We start from the raw sequence: 16777 nt of genomic DNA, 5'->3' as shown, positions 1-16777 counted from the left end.
AAATGGCCTTAGTCACTGGAATTACATGTTCCAAGGAAAAATATCTTCTCACTGACCAGCTGTGGATGTTCACAACATCTGTATTTCTGAACATCAGTGGGATCAGAAATCTGGTCATGAACAAAACCGGAGAAAGATGATCCTTGCTAACATGTATTCATTCATTTGTTCGCTGTGTTTCATCAGTCGTGAAAATAGAGTTTTGTCTGCCCTTTTTACAGCTGTTGCTTTCAGTAATGTCCACTAGAGGGAGATCTCACCTAACAATTCAAATCCTTATGCATGGAACAAGATATGTCTAGAAGCTACATTAAATGATTTGATAAAGACTTGAGTTACTTTAGGGGTTACTGGATGAAAGAGGCCTTTTTCACAGCAGACATTTTGACTTGTCAAAGCAGAGAAAGCACAGATGAAACAGATTTTATTGACAAAGGATCAGTTACACTGTCCGAGTATGTCACGATATTGTGACAGTGACACATCATACAGCTGAAAATGGAGCCGGTACACAGAATTCAGCCATTATTACTTGTATTATTTACACCTGTGATTTTCCTTGTCTTTCCATGAAGGCATTAGTGAAATTCAAGTGGCTGTGGAGGTACGGCAGCAGTTCTGGCATCTCTAAATCTCCCACACTGGAAATATTCTCGAACAAGAGGATTAGTTGTTATAAAATCATTGGAGCAGCTCTCAGTAAAATGCATTTGTAACTTCTTTAATTGCAATTGAAGTGTCCTCCATACAATAATAATAGCATATGGGTTAACACCTTACATCCATAGGTTCATATGACATGCTGCACTTATTTTCACATACTTTATTCAGATCTGTTCATGTGTCATGCAATAGCCACAGAGATTATTTTTTCCTTTGGCTTTTATTGTATTTACTTTCTGCTTTCTTCCACTAACTTCCTCTAGAGCTCTCACCTCATAGTTCTGTATGTGAAGTACAACCACATATAGAGAACAAAATGATCTAAATTCACAGCTATTTGTGGTGAGGGGATTTCTGTCATTTTAAACCTGTGACATATTTTTCAACTCAAAGGAGTTCTTTAGCTTTCACCTCGTTTATTTTCTTTTTTCACTTCTTCATCACCTGGTTTTCAACATCTTAACAATGAAGCCAAAATCAGTGACTGTCTAAGGATCATGAGGAAATAGCTGCTAACAAACTGCTTTGTCTCACAGGTTGCATGTTGTCACACCACATCAAACGGTACAGGAAGCACTGTTTGCTACACTATAGCGACTGCATATATGTGAGAGACGAAAACAGCATTTGTGTTCAGTGCTGCAAGATGATGCTGCTCTGTTGGTCTACACTGTTGCTCTGTCTGTCTGTCAATGCAGGTATGTCCATTTACTTTTCTTAACAACTGAAGAACATTTTGCTGTAGTTGAAGTCTGCTTGAAACGATATTCACTGTAATAATAACAATGCTGATAATAATGATCATGTTAATGATGATATTGGCTTTATATAGCACTTTTTAAAACAAAGTTACAAAGTGCTTTAGATAGTTGAACCAGGGCTAAAACATCTTGTGACTGCACTGAGGCAGTTAAAAATCATTCGCTTAAAAATAATATAAGACACTCAACAAAACGATGAAAAGATGTTTATGACTTGTGGTATGTTATTCAACCCTCTGAACAGGCAGTTTGTCTCTTTTATGACAGCGAACAATCTAGTGTGGCGAGAGCCTGGTGGGAACGTCACCTTGGAGTGTTCCTTTGAAAAATGTCCGAGCATCGACAAGTTTTTCGGGATGTATCTGTATCATGAGATAGACGAGAAGGAGGAGGTGCTTTTTTATGTAAATTCTGAAAAAGTCACCCCACGGCTCAGATACTCAGAAAGGGTTAAGACAAAAGGAATTTTTAAGAACCACACCATCACCATCAGAGATCTGACCGTGGAGGACTCTGGTATCTACAGCTGTGTCTACAAAAAGAATTCTGATAGTGAAGTCAAATGCAATGTCTACCTACTGCTTATATCAGGTGTGTTTTTCCTTTTATATCTCACTATGATAAAGCACAGCCCAAGTGCAATACAATGCATGCATACAGTAAGCACCTTTTTCAGTGATCTATTTATTTCTATTTACTACTTCTAGTACACTTCATAGAGCAATATTGTACTTTTTACTCCATTTAAAAATTGTAAAGGCTATCGTTACCAGTTACTTGCAGATTAAGATTTTACATAATAAAACATGGGGTAAGTTTATGAAATATGATACATTTTTTTATGTCAATGCATCAATGACAAAAAAAATCCAAAGAAAAAATGGATTTAGCAAATATATGTGTGTATATATATGTGTGTGTGTGTGTGTGTGTGTGTGTGTGTGTGTGTGTGTGTGTGTGTGTGTGTGTGTGTGTGTGTGTGCTTAGTATCACTCATGAGTAGTAGGATCACATTTACTAGTGATGATACATATATAATTGTATTTGCGTTTTATTTCCAATTTTTCTTTGGATTTATTTTTTTTCTTCTGAGCTTATACAAAGAAAATATATGAAATATGCACAAACTCAGCTCGCACATTTGATGAACATGACCAAATAAAGGAAGGAAGGAAAGAAAATTTACCACGTTATCCGTAGTGATGCTAATCATCACTTATGTTTAGATACAGTTAGACTTCAGGGAGGTCGAATTCCCTTAAACATTGTGTTAACATGAATACCCCACCACTGTTGGACCATGTGTCTTTTACTTAAACTGAGTCATTTCCTATTTGGTTTTCTATAGGCTACATTCATACACTACTTAGAGAATGTCTGTTCAGTTTGCTGACAGATGTCACTAGATGGAATTTCTAGAGCAACATTTGCTTGGCGTAACCCACGTTTGCCCTTTCTTCAATTCACTCAGAAGTGGTACAGTGTTCCATACCAAAAGAAGATCACGTCAGTGAGAGGTGTACACTTCCAGTGTTAATCATTGTCGTCACCTGTTCCATCGGCACAGTGGCAGTCATAATCTCAATCCTGCTGATCATGATGGTGAGTTCAGATCTCTACACACACTTTGTGCATGACTGAGCTTGACTATTTTATTTCAGTCTTTGTGCCTCAACTAAACAACCAAACCCTGCTTCAGCAGCGGTTTCCTCCAGTGTCTGTAGATTTGATTTACTGTGTACACATTTGCCAGTTTCTCTCACTTTGTTCTTCTAAGACCATGTAACGGCTGCAAAACCGAAAGTTTACCACCTTGAAATATTCTGACTGCTGATAACATCTCGCACAACTGAACGCTCTGTCTGCCTCTGAGGCACAGATGTAGATGCAACTTCTCAGTTTCACGATATAATTTCTATTTGTCAGAGATGTTCAGTTTCATTAGATAGAAGAGCTCATTATTTGAGAATTTCTTTCCCTCTTGACTGTGTTTAAACCACTAAGGAAATGGGTTTTCATTCAGGCAATGCTGCATCCTTGTACCTACTGTACAAGGATGTAAGAAAAAAATCATACTGTACCTGTGAAGAAATCTCATTTCGATTTATTACACTATATAACCATCTCCACTTGCCATTTGCTCCATGAGAAAAACTAGAGAAAAATTTCTTCCTGTCAACATTCGTCCAAAAAGTCAATCTTCTATTTCCTTAAACTCCAACTTAAAAGGGTCTTACAACACACTTGAATCTAATTGTCTGGTATCTGTACACATTTTCAAACTATACAGACAATCTCTACAATGTTATTTCACTGCCAACAGATGAGAAAATGGACTGGAAGAAGACCAAGAAATGTCCCACAGACGTCCAATGACTATGTGTATGAAGTTATGACCAAGAATGGCCTTCGTCCTCTGGGTTCTCAAGAGTAGTCATTGCCAAGCCTGTATGACTTTGCATATTCAGAGCACATATCATTGGCTTGATGACCATCTTTTTCTTGAGGACTGGTTTTCTCCAGATTTTTAAGTGACGTCAATCAGTGTAAAATATAATCATTTTTATTGACATAAAAACAAAACAAAACATTTTTTTAAATTGTCCAAATGATTCTTGATATTGTCAGTACTGATTATCAGTATTTGTTTGTTTATCAAAGCATTTGAGCTGGATTTGCAGGGGTTTATGCCCAATAACATTTACAAATTTAATTTGTAGGAAAAGTGTTCAACTCAAGTATTAATCAAAACAACCCACGAACATTTGAACAAACAAATCAAAGTGCTAATCAGAGTGCTAAAACTAAAAGATGAACAGGGAGGAAGGGTGTGTGGGAGGGCTGTGAGTGCATGCTGTCTATTACAGCACTCATGGTCACAAACCATGCACTTTAGGGGAGATAAGGGCAGATGGGTGATTTGCATGTTTTACTGTAGAGTGCTCACACAACATAATACAAATCTAATATAATCCATATATTCCTAGTTGAGTTGATGAGGGGGATGTAAATGATTGATCACTGTAAACCAGTTTAAATGTTAATTATTGTCATTGTGTATGGTTATTAGAAAGACAATGAGTAATCTGTTTTTATATGTTGTGATTTTCTTTTGGTGTTGGTGGTGGTGGGGGGGCACATGGACACAAATTGGCCATTTTTTTTCTTGACAGTTAAATATCGACTTATTATTACACTAACTAAGGAAAGATGGTGGTCTGGTTTAATACAGAAAAAGTTCACAGGGACTTCAGACACAACGTGTTTAGTTACATTTAACAAAAATCAAAACAAACAAAAAAACAATGTGATCTTTCCCTAAACTTCACCAAAGTGCTTTTGTTGGCTAAACACACACAGGACTCTGGATGTGAACCCTGGTCTCTGGTGTGACAGCACTTTGCACATCCACCATCCCCAAACAGCTACTTATGGCTTCGCTGGCATTAATGAATAGAACACTTCATCCATTAATTTGGAAATTGTGCAGTCTCACGAGGAAAAGGACACAAATCAATAGATTATTTTCTGTGTCTCTTTCATGTATTACTGTGAGAATGGGTTTCGATATGCTGTTATGGGCTCAGAATAGTCAGAAGTATTTTACTCACAGCTGTGTGTCACCATATTTGAAAGTGTGAAAATATTTTTGGTGAATACATTCAAACTAGTAACAAATCATTTACAGTACTTCTGTCCCATGTCTGACACTTCCTCCTATTAACATATCAATATGATTTATGCTGTGCAATCAAGCTTCATACTGCTATCTGTAAAGCAAATGGCAATATGCAAAACGCAACAGAAGTTTTGATTTTTTTTTTCTATTGTTTGCAAAGAGTTTTATCTATATCTGTCGTGTTTGAATGTTGTGTTTGGATGTGGATTTAATGCAGATTAATCAATAAAAGAAAAACACACTGACTGATCATTTCAAGTCAAACCCAATACTGGAATTGTGCTTCTGTTCAACACTACTGCTTATGAGAAACATGTTTGTCGATAATGGGCAGGAAGTGTGTGCTAAAATAAACCACAGACATTACAAAAACATGTTTGACAGTTACATAGAGTAATAATGGCCTGTAATACAGTTTGGAAAGTTTAGTGGTAAAAGTTGGGTTGATTTTATGATTTAATTGAATAAACTGATTCCTTCTTTTGTTAAAATTTAGCACATGCTCTGAACATAGTGCGGTTCTCATGACCTTTTTTTTTTTTTTTTTAACTTTCATATTCAACCAATGACTAACATTGTGGGATGTAGTGGAGCTGTGAGTGTGGGTCTTTAGAGGTTTACAAACTGAAAAACAGTCACAGCTGAATGACAACCAACACATCTGAGCTTACTTCCTGATCATGGTTTGCTATATCTGGTCTGAAGACCCTTTCGAGCTACAGGTGTCTCACACCAGTTTGTAGCCCCGGAGTATGAAGACATTTACTGCTAATTCAGTTACAGAGTGTCTATGTTGGCAGTTGCCTTAACTTTTCAGCCTTGTCCTTTTTTCGTCTGCCCGAGCCATCATTTGACCACCGCCTTATAGTCTTGGTTGATTGATTTTTATAGTGCAGTAGCTACAATCAATGGAAGAATGAAAGCACACACACAATGCTCACACATACACAAACACGCACACGCACCTCTCCTTTTGATGTGTTTCCATTGTGGTTCACACACAAGTCAACACATGACGCCAGACAAATACACAGACCAACTAAGGCGGAAATTTTCCAAGCTCTCTTCATAATAATGTTAGGTTACAAATTACTGAGAAAAAATGATTCCAGAAATCAGTTTGTTTTGCGGCTTTCCTTTTCGTAACTAAATTAACGTAAAGATTAAAAAAAACAAAAAAAAAAAACAAAAAAAAAAAAACAAAAACAAACAGTCTTCAGGCAGGAAGTATCAGCAAGAGCCAAACAAACTCGTCAGAGGTTTTATTATCTTAGAAAGAAATTTTAAAACGTATTGATGTTTTGTGCTTGATGAGTCTGCTTTTGAGTAACTTCACTTACAACCTTACATTCTGACACTTTATTAACCCTATTAGTCCCCGCAGAAGCCCTGCACACAAACTGATTAGTTTATGTTTTTGTTAGTTTCCCTAAAAACTTCACAGAATACAATAATAAACCATCACATCTGACAACTTAAAAATTCTAATAAAGTGTACTCTGCAACTATTTTCTCAAGGTGGACCAAAAGACCACATGTATGTATAATCCATAATGAATCTTGAATGTAACTAATCACATCAAACACTTCATTCTTCATTTTCAAATAGTCCTTGTTATTCTGATAAAAAGAATATGTGGAACACATCCATGTATGAGGGTGATAAGGGTCTTTGAGAGGTACATAAATGGAAGTAGGGCAAAAAAAGGGCAGCTGCAGAATTTTGGATTATGTGTTTGCATGTTGAACTTTGCTGTTCACATTAAACTTTGCGTCTATTCTCAGAGGAAGTTTGTATTATGATAAAAGATAAAAGATACAAAGAAATGTTCAGGACCATTATTATGAACACATTTAATGTATAACTATATTTATTATTTTTATGAATGAACATTGTATAGGCTTGCCAATATGTAGTATGAACAATCAATGTCAATTTCAACATGCATGTGTAAAACTGAGCAACAGACATTTGTCCACAGTGATAAAGACCCTCTCAACAGCCGACACGTTGCCACGTAACAGAAGGGAGGAAAAAACCACAGGTGTTACTAATAAATGCCGCAGCCCATTTAGATGCTCCTATTCTGGGTCTCTGCTGACACGCATGCTTGCTCGCTGGTATGACTGACTGAGACGCTTAAATGTAAGAGAACCTTTATCCGTGTTATTTCCTCCTCCTGTGTTTGTCCTGCTATTACGGGTGAAATGGTCTGTGGTGGAAATGATCTAATCTAGTTTGCCTAAGTTGCTGCAGTACAACCTTCAACCAACCAACCTATTTTTCAGAAAGGAAAAACAGGTGGGAGGTGTGTCTCCGGTCTCACCTTTAACCAGCGCAGGACAGAAATCATACTGCAACATACTGTATGCTTCGACCTCAGTCTGAAGTCACTGTAAAACGTGGACAAATGATGTTAGAAAGCTTCCAGGAGCATCGCTTGGATCACAGGAGTGCATGCAAACGTGTGTGCTTCTGTGCACACAGTTGTGCGGTATTGTTTCAGCCAGAAGGCGCTTGTCAACCCACAGAGAGGACTGTGTTCATATCTCGTTACAGAGGTGTCAAACCTGTTCCACAAAGGGCCTTGTGGCTGCAGGTTTTTGTTCCAATCAAGCAGTAGCACACCAGACTTGACTCATTTAATCAACTGATCTCAGTCTTCAGACAGTTGATTGGTCAAACTGTGTGTTCTTGATTGGTTGGAACAAAAACCTGCTGCCACACGGTCCTTTGTGGAACAGGTTTGACACCTCTAAAGAAAATGAGGTGAAAAGTGGCGATTAAGCTCCTAAAGCATCAGATGTGGTAGATACGTGCCAGCTTACAGCTGCGTCAGGTATCTGAATAGCGAATTTAGCCCCCCCAAAAAAGATTACATCGTATACTGAACTGAATCCTAACCCTGCATAGCGACTGTAGTCTCCGATTGTGATCCATGCGTAAAGACGCGTCAGCGGACCTCTCCACCCGCCCCCCCTCGAGCGCTCACATTTCTTTTATCATGGTCGTGCGGTCTCGAGAGTGGAGAGTCTCCAGCATCCCACTAAAAGTGTGCACTTCATCGAGCACAGCCGATCTCACGGCATATCTGCATTTGCGCTGCCTGCACTCCCACTCTGTCATCCCGCACCGAGAGCGAGCTGCACAAGAGCAAGTGCAAGGGGAAACTGAGAAGTCGAGTCCAGTCTTTGGACCACGGGACCGCGTCAGACGAGACAGTCCCAGGTTTCCTGTGGGGAGCGAAGTGCTGACTTTACTGACGACCGAGTGAGGACCAGCAGCAAACCCAGAGCATGAAGAAGACTCCAAATTCAGGTACAGATGTACAAATTATGCTACACTACACATTATATGGTGATAACATATTGCATCGTTTCAACTTAATTATCAAATGATGCAGAAAAACAATAAAAAAAAATGCATTATACATGTTATTCTCATAAAAATGTGACCTACTTTTGGCACAGGCTTAAGTACGATCTTTGAAATACTTGTTTTTTCATGTTAAAGTAATACCAAACAGGCTGTGTATGGATATATGAAGGATATATTATTTATGAAATTAGTGTATGATTTAGATGAATTGCTGTTTAGCAAGTTTTACTGCTCAAGAGACTGTTTGTCCTTCTGTGGCAAAAACAGCATCACTGAATGTTCTCTTTAAACTTTATTTATTTTAAGTTTATTTATCTAGAGTTGTCGTTTTATCCCTTTCCAACATGTCAAACTCTTTCACTTGCCCCCCACCCCCCTTCACTGTTTTACCTCAGTTTGTTTTGCGGCTGAGGGTAAAGCACCCGGGGGGAGCACCCTGGGGTCCCTTGGCTATTAAAGTCTGATGTGCATCATCATCATCTGTCCTTCTCAGCCTGACCTTCTGTGTGGCCCCTTCAGGCTGCGCTCTCATAGTGCTGTGTGTGTGTGTGTGAGCGTGAGCGTGTTTGACTTTAACAAACATTTTAGATGTTTACATGCTTATGATGTCATTGAACATATATTTGTGTACATGTATTTGTGTACATGTTTGCTTCTGCACTGTGCATGCATGACGCAATATAACTGTGTGATTGTGCGTGTTATAAAACATCTCTGGCTTTGCTCAGGCCCCATCTGCATGTTCTCCCTCTCTCAACATTTAGGAATACAGGATGGGCTCTGGGGAGAGAAATAAAGCGTTCTAGATTAAACAGACACATAGATGAGGCACAAGCTGATGCTGCTGAGGCTTTTGTTGAAAACAGGACACATATTTGACTCAGAGCTTGAGGAAAACAGAGGTCAAGTTCATTCATGCCACGAAAGACTAACATCCGTTTTAAATTCACAGGTGACAAGTCCAGATCAGATGTTCATAAGTAAATTGCAAAGCTTTGAAGGTTTTTGAATGGTGACCAATAAAATGGCATGAAATTTTCTTTTCAAAGCTATGCTAATAGTGTTTTTTTTTTTTTTTTTAAGTGTTTTGCAGGTGTTTGGCAATCCAAGGCCTTCAAGTTGTTGACTTTTGCCAAGTCAAAACTTTGCAGTCATATGTAAATTACATTTCACAGCTGTTAACTCCTCATTTCTGTTATTTAAATCTTACTTAAGTCCATTTATTCATCTTTCTGTGTTGTTACATTACACATAGTCCATATTTGATTTTCTGCAATCTTACTGTATATTATCAGAAAATCCCGATTGTCAAAGTATTAACCGTGTGCACATACACTGCAGTAGTCTTGAGCCTTAAGGAATCAGTGCTTGTCCTTTTATGGAATAGAAATATGGGAAAGGGCATACTTAGAGGTGAGGCACTGGCCTGTTTTAAGAGTCTTATCACTAACTGTCAGTTGCTATCTCTGGAGATCCTCACCGCCGCACCTGCACTGACACATCAGTGCTATACAAACACCCTTAAACTGTCTGTGTTGTCTTTAGCCAGAGATGAATTGAAAACTTAGTAGGTGGTCGGACTGCTGTGAAAGCTGGTTGTGGGTCTGTCACTTTACAGAAGTTAAAATACTGTCCAGGAGTCTTGGACGAAATTGTAACTGTTGACTGAATAACACTGAGTAGGTTTAACGCTAAGGTCTTGAGGCACTTTGATCATTAGGCTGGCTGGTAGTCAGATCTCTCTCTGGGCGAAGCCAAACCGTGAGACCAGGCAGCCAAACTCCATCCTCCTCAGTTCAGAGCTCATAGATGCTCCAGCGGTTTTATTAATTCAGCATCTTGACCTTAAGGTGTCAAACTATCTGTCAGGCTGGAGAATTTCATGGCTGAACTGAGAGAGAACCCAATTAGCAGTTACACATTTTCTTTTCACTTAATGAAGATCCTTGTTCTGTCATTCTTCTTTGACATTTCTACATTTCAGAAGTTTAGTTTGTGTGGGCTGTCTCAGGGTGTGATAATGCTGGAGTTATGCAGATGTGTATCAAGAGCAGCTATCATCTATTAAAATAGTGAGTACAGACAAAGATAAAGGTGACTTGGTGAGAAAAAACCCTTTCATACCAAATCCCTTCCAGTTTATGCATCACATGTCCCACTGTGGCCACTACTTTTCTTCAGCACCAGAAATGCAGTACAAAATCTACCTGCAAAAGCATTTTTTTTTTTTTAAAGAAATGCCCTTCCATTTTTACATTCTCTTTGGAAAGGGTGCATTAAATCTGTGCTTTCTCAAGTCACTCGTGTTTAATTTTACTCTCCAAGTGCGAGCGGTGTGTTGTCCCTTCTCAGATCACCCACAAAAATATGTTGGCTCCAGTTAGGAAGGTCCGGTGAGACACGGAGCTTGTTGGGCTTAATCAACTGGATGTGCCCATGTTGTTTTGTAGTTTCAAGTAACATGACCCTGAATGAACAGGGAGACCCAGTGGAGTAAATGCACTGTTTTTTTTCCTCCCCCCTTTTTTCTTTCCATCTTCCTACGCATGAGAGATCCCAGTCAGCTGTGCTATATATTCTCGTGGTTGGGTCATTTTTGAAAATAGGCTCGTCCTCAGCTTGAATAGACTCCTTTGTGGTGAACATTAGCTGGGGGCTGGTTATGTGGATTTGTTGGACCTTTCATCTGTGATAGAAGATTTGATTAAAAACTCAGGGAGGCATTCTTGATGTGACTTGTAGGTGGAACACAAGACATTGACTCCGGTGCCAGTGAAGATGACTTTGACTATGACAGTGATTTATTTATTTTTTTTCATCAACAAAGATTGTTACTCTGGTACTTTTAAGTTACGTTAGAACCACCCCCAGAACCCCTAACTACCATGATCTCTACCAATTTTACAAGGAAATGGCAAATTATTATAATGACTGTACATCTCAGAGCTCTGCAGCAGGCTAAAGGGGCTGATGGCCAGGATTTAGTAAGCTGGATTAGACGTAGTGGGTGGCATGTACGGACTTTGGCCCACACATTAGACTTATCGCATTAAACTGTTAAAGTACTTCTAATAAGAAGGCCATTTTAATAAAACAGGTCCTGTGCATCCAAACACAAATGGCAATATTTACATTATAAGGAAGAGAGATGCATCAGTCTTATCGCTGATTGAATTTCTGTGAAACTGTATGCATGATGATGTGATCATATCATGCCATTGTTCTACAAAACTGCTATCCAAATTAGTGATTCCATGCAAATAATTAAAGCTTGTTTTTTTGTTTTTTTGTTTTTTTTTATCATAATGTTTGAAGTGACAGTAAAATGAAAACTATGTGACATTGTGAAAGCCTGCAGAGAATTATCACCTAAATCTGCAGCTCCCCCTCTGCTTTACAGAGCTGTGTAGTGAGTTTCAGCTCATCATTTAGCTGTCTGATCTGCATCTTCACTGTCTTGGTTCCCACTCACTGCTCTCACAGAGATGTTTTCAGCCACAGCAAGCTGTTGATTTAAGATAAAAAGCTCTCAAGGCCCACTGTGTACTGGCTGCTGAGCATCAAAGAGCAGACAGATAGTTAGTGACTAGCTGGTAAACTGGTGGCTTTGCTTTTGCATTTAGCAAAGAGGCAAATACTTCTCTCAGGAGGTGGTAGAGACCAAAAACCCGAGCTAAAGGAGAGCGAAAAATTGGATTTTAACTCATGTTAGGCTGTGAATGATTATTTACATTAGGAATGGATGTGTCAATTATTTTTAAAATGTACCTGTTTAATAGTTTAATCTAAAGAAAACAGCCAAAACTTTAAGGTTGTTTTCCCAATCAACACTCATTAGGGATAAGATATATATTGAACAGATATATAAAGAAAGATATATAAAACAGGGAAATGAAATAGAGGAGGTACCCACTTTAAAAAAAATCTGGCAAATGGTAACTTATTTAAAGCATTAATTTATTACTGCAATTGTTTACTGGTTTTGTAATGGATTCATTGCATCAACATTTAATTCATGCAGGTCACAAGAGTAGGAATACTAATCTAAGGCCACTGCTCAAATCCCACCACTCAAAAACTTGCAACAGCACAAGACTGATGTCAAACTGGTCACCGATCAGATCAATCATTCTGTCCCCTGATGCACTGTCAAATCAAGCCCAGATGATTCTGGGGGACTGGCTTCAGTACTGCTAGGTCTAACTGGTTTCTCAAAAATCCCATAACACTTTAAACTGCAGCATCCGTCATGTCATCCATACTCCCACTAAACCACACCAGTAGGTCCCACAGAGAACCAGCAGATGAGTGGAGTCAATACAGCTCTTTATTTCTGTTCAACAATGGCTCTTCAGTGACAGCTGAGTTGGATTCCCTTCAGTCTGAGTCATATATTGGCCTGAACTGACACCACACTCACTACTACTCCCTGCGATAATAAAGCTGTCTTTGGAGACTTTGCTATTCATCGGCAAGCATCTATTTAATTCACTACGTAAGCGTCAAGCTGCCAAGCTCTCCTTTTCATATAATCCTTATCACATTAAAACCACTGCTCGAAAGCCTCCATGAGTATTAGACTACCTTCATCTGTCTTCTTTCGTAAGTGCCAAGTATAAAAGTTCACTATCTTAACCCCCAACGTCTCCCTCAGATATGGGTTATTCAACAAAAGTTTGTCTTACTGAAAGGTCTGAACTTTTTTCCCCTTAGATAAACCTTCCCTCAGTTATTAGCCTAATCCTTTCCCTCCTACTTAAGGAAGTGACACATGGTTTTTGCTCTCTCTTGTGGTTTTATCTCAGTTTATCTCTCTTCTCAGCTGTAATTCTTATCTGATTAAACTTAGCTTTGGGCTCTCAAATGCTGACCCATGCTTCAACAATGCATGCGCGCATAAAGGAGACCTCTCTCCCTGGTGCACATGCACACACAAATGCGAGTATGACATCATCTGCCACTGTGTCAGAGTTTGACTATAAATAGAGACGGTCGATGGTGACGTTTCAGCTTAACCAAGCCCCCCTGTGAATAACATAAGGATGAAAACAGGCCATGTCACTGCCGCTTATCATAATGAGCAGCCAGCCAGTCGTGAATGATTTTGCCGCATGCTCATTAAAGAAACACCTGATGTTACAAGCAGATGTCAGATGCCATGACAGCATCATGTTACTTTTGTTAATTTTGTGCGCTGATTATTTGATGTAGTACAAGGAATAACATGTTTTACCTTTTATGAGAGAGGTTTGTTTGTGTATGCATGAGTAAAAATTAAAAGAACAAAATAAACGTAGGCCACCTTTTCCTAATGTTATTAAAGAAAAGATGATGATGTGCAAAGTGTTCACACCTTTTCTGTCCCAACCATAACATTGAAACCCCTTATTCTGTTACAGATATTTATCTTATCAGAATTAGTTGGCTGGTGACCACAATTTCCCAACCAATTTAATTTAGGATTTTTACTTGAGCTCTTTGAATATCCCCCTTTATTTTTTGCAGTTTCAAATGTCTTCATTAGGCCACCAGACAAGAGCTTTTCCAATGATAATATGTATATTGCCAAGTTTTGTCCAAAATGTAACTCACACCATTTTTAGATTCAACTCTGGACACACAGACAAGAGAGAAGGCTGAGAGAAGTACGCGCATTTCTTTTGGTCTAGATGATGCTGTGGGAATCATATACCCAGCTCACGCTATCATTCACGCACTAAGCTGCAGAAAAAGAAAAATTAGAGAAATAGAAGAACCCAACCAATAAACTGTCTAAATTAGTCTCTTACATAAGCTCATAACAGAGAGTTTTATTTTTCCACCGTAAAATGACCTACTCATATCTGGGTCACTATATTTTAACAACCACATTTCAGACATCCTTACCAAAAAAATCTGATTTTAAAACTTCCAATGAACAATCCTGGTATCGCCCCTCAAATATCCAGTATCCATCAGGCTCCACCAGTGTTTTTTTTTTTTTTTTTTAACTATGTAATCAAATCGGGAAATCAGAAAACTCAGATGCTGATGAATTATACATGTCCATTGTGTAATGGCTCATTGCAACACTGCATAGATACTGTATATATTTCACACTGAGTCATTTTTCATTTATTTGGGACGTGATCCCTCGCCAAACTCCACATGAACAGAGATCATTGCAGAGCTCATGTGTCAGGAGCTCACTCTGTGTGTGTCTGCGTGCATGTGTCTCTGTACATGTATGTGTTTGTGTGCAGAGTAAATGTAGACTGTCTGGGTCCGAGTTGCGGATTTAGACATCAGGAGCTTGGCATGCTGATTACAGAGTTCTGAAGCCACGGGGAACCACAGGAACTCTCTCTCTCTCTCTCTCTCTCTCTCTCTCTCTCTCTCTCTCTCTCTCTCTCTCTCTCTCTCTCTCTCTTCCCTCTTTCTCTTTCCAGCAGCATCCCTCCATCAGTTCAGGCTAATTTGCAGGGATGGAGGTGAAAGCAGCAGGCCTCGGGCTGATGTGGCTGGGTTCTGTTCCTTATGATAATCAGCCAAATCGTATAACTGTGCTCCTCTCATCCATGCTCTGTCTAAGCTTAACTTTAATCAATTAGCTAACGCACATTTAAACAATGGGGATTATAACAGTGCAAAACAAAATGAGGTATATTACACATTGTAGCAAATACTAAGCACTGCTGACAGACTATTATTGTTCCAGTTCAACAAATTTCAAATGGATTTCTGAAGCCAACATTTCGGTTTTTATTCTTGCTTCAGTGCCATTCAGAACCCCAAAATGAGTTCATACAAAAATCCTGCAGGATGGATAAAAGATGCCAGGATTTCTACAGTGGCTTCTACTTTATCTGCCATATCCAAACAGCGTCCGCATATTTATCAATTGCTACAACAGACCCCCTTCTTTCCTGCAAGGGATCTGGAACTTAGAGGATATCCTATTTTACGTAGTCTGCTGCCAGCTCCCTCTCACATCTAATGATTACCTTATGGTGAGGAGGAAATCGCCAGCAGTTTTACCACAGCCATGCTGGGATGGACAGACATACAGACTGCGCTACTAGCACTTTTACAACCTCCGACAGTCCAAATGACCTGAAAGTGGGATTTAAATTGTCAGAGCTGGAAGAGAGGAGCCTATGTGAGTTATAGCTTAAAGGAATGGGGTTTTCTGTGAACTGGATTTGACTGGACAACGTGTGTGAGTGTGCCTCTGTATGTGTGTGTGTGTGTGTGTGTGTATTGTGTGTTTCATGAGTAACAGGGTCATGTATTGGTTATCTTCATGATTTTCTCTGGTTCTCGCAGATGATTGGTTGAGAGCATCTCAGTGCTGACTGGAAGTCCTGCCAGTTGCTGATTCAACATCAGTAATGGCTTTGGCCATATAGCTTTGCATGGCTTTGTTTTGACTACCAGTTTTATGAGCTGCGAAACATCCTCAGTGGTTGAGAACTTTTGATAGGCCTTGCTAATCATAGAGAAGGTTTGTGTGGATTTTTTTATTTTTCAGCAGATTATTTGAGGCACTGGAGGACATTTGGGTTCTGCCTCATTTCAGATTTTGTTGTATTTTTAGCCACACTTGCGGCATGGCTCTAGGGATGCCAGTGTTGGTCTGTCAGTCCACTGCTTTGGTCCAGACTGAAATATCTCAACAACTACTGAATGGATTGACATGAAATTTTGAACAGACATACGTAGTCTCCAGAGGATAGATCCTACTCACTTTGGTCGCCCCCTGACTTTTATTCTATCAGCCCAAGAAGATCAAAATTATGATTTTATTTTATTTTTTTAGTACTTCAGTTTATGACCAGTTACTTGTAAAAATTATATAATTCCCACCACCATCAGCTCTACTTTGTGTTTAGTGTTAAACTAAGATGGTGGACATAGTAAAGATTTTACCTGCTAAACATCAACATGTTTTCATCGTCATTGTGAGTACACTACACCGAAGGTATTTCAGTGTTTTTCAGTTGTCTGTCTCATACATGTCCAAGGGAACAGATATTTTAATGAATCTGGTCGTCTTATGGCCTGGTTTTTACTTTTGCTAACCCAGAAGCGCAACCTGAAGAATTTTTTATACTTACAGTCATCGTGTATTTGGTTTTGAGTGCTTCTAAAATGTGGGAGAACTACAGCTCAGCACTGTGCCTGAATGCATCCTTCGTAGACACAGACGTTATACTGCTGCTGCTCTGCTTATGTGCTGCTCATGCTACGCCTTCTGTGTAGACATGGTGTTAGTCTTGTTTCCCATTTATTACTCATTCTTATATTGCTCATTTA

The 16777-nt window shown here is 39.0% G+C and overlaps 2 protein-coding genes across 2 annotated transcripts in view; both read left to right on the top strand.

Moving 5' to 3' along the window:
* The first annotated feature begins 1125 nt into the window (after positions 1 to 1125).
* Positions 1126 to 5348, top strand: LOC121181334. Its single transcript, XM_041037250.1, has 4 exons — positions 1126 to 1361; positions 1692 to 2015; positions 2896 to 3026; positions 3748 to 5348. The coding sequence occupies exons 1-4, from the start codon at positions 1205 to 1207 to the stop codon at positions 3856 to 3858; spliced, it is 723 nt and encodes a 240-aa protein (XP_040893184.1). The 5' UTR covers positions 1126 to 1204; the 3' UTR covers positions 3859 to 5348.
* A 3037-nt stretch (positions 5349 to 8385) lies between these two features.
* Positions 8386 to 16777, top strand: part of sept9b (septin 9b) — a 71521-nt gene continuing 63129 nt past the window's right edge. Inside the window, exon 1 of the mRNA XM_041035692.1 lies at positions 8386 to 8422. Coding sequence (XP_040891626.1) covers positions 8401 to 8422 — 22 coding nt within the window. The 5' untranslated portion in view covers positions 8386 to 8400. The remainder of the gene's footprint in view (positions 8423 to 16777) is intronic.

Source organism: Toxotes jaculatrix, chromosome 4, assembly GCF_017976425.1.
Source record: "Toxotes jaculatrix isolate fToxJac2 chromosome 4, fToxJac2.pri, whole genome shotgun sequence".
NCBI lineage: Eukaryota > Metazoa > Chordata > Actinopteri > Toxotidae > Toxotes > Toxotes jaculatrix.
The sequence above is the reverse complement of the archived record's forward strand: the minus strand, read 5'-3'. Positions and strand labels throughout refer to the sequence as shown.

Bases quoted from the DNA above. Each gene is read 5' to 3' on its own strand.
- LOC121181334 (XM_041037250.1), top strand. From the start codon at position 1,205: ATGTTGTCACACCACATCAAACGGTACAGGAAGCACTGTTTGCTACAC. The intron at 2,016-2,895 runs GTGTGTTTTTCC...CAATTCACTCAG, and splicing joins CTACCTACTGCTTATATCAG to AAGTGGTACAGTGTTCCATA. The intron at 3,027-3,747 runs GTGAGTTCAGAT...CACTGCCAACAG, and splicing joins CAATCCTGCTGATCATGATG to ATGAGAAAATGGACTGGAAG.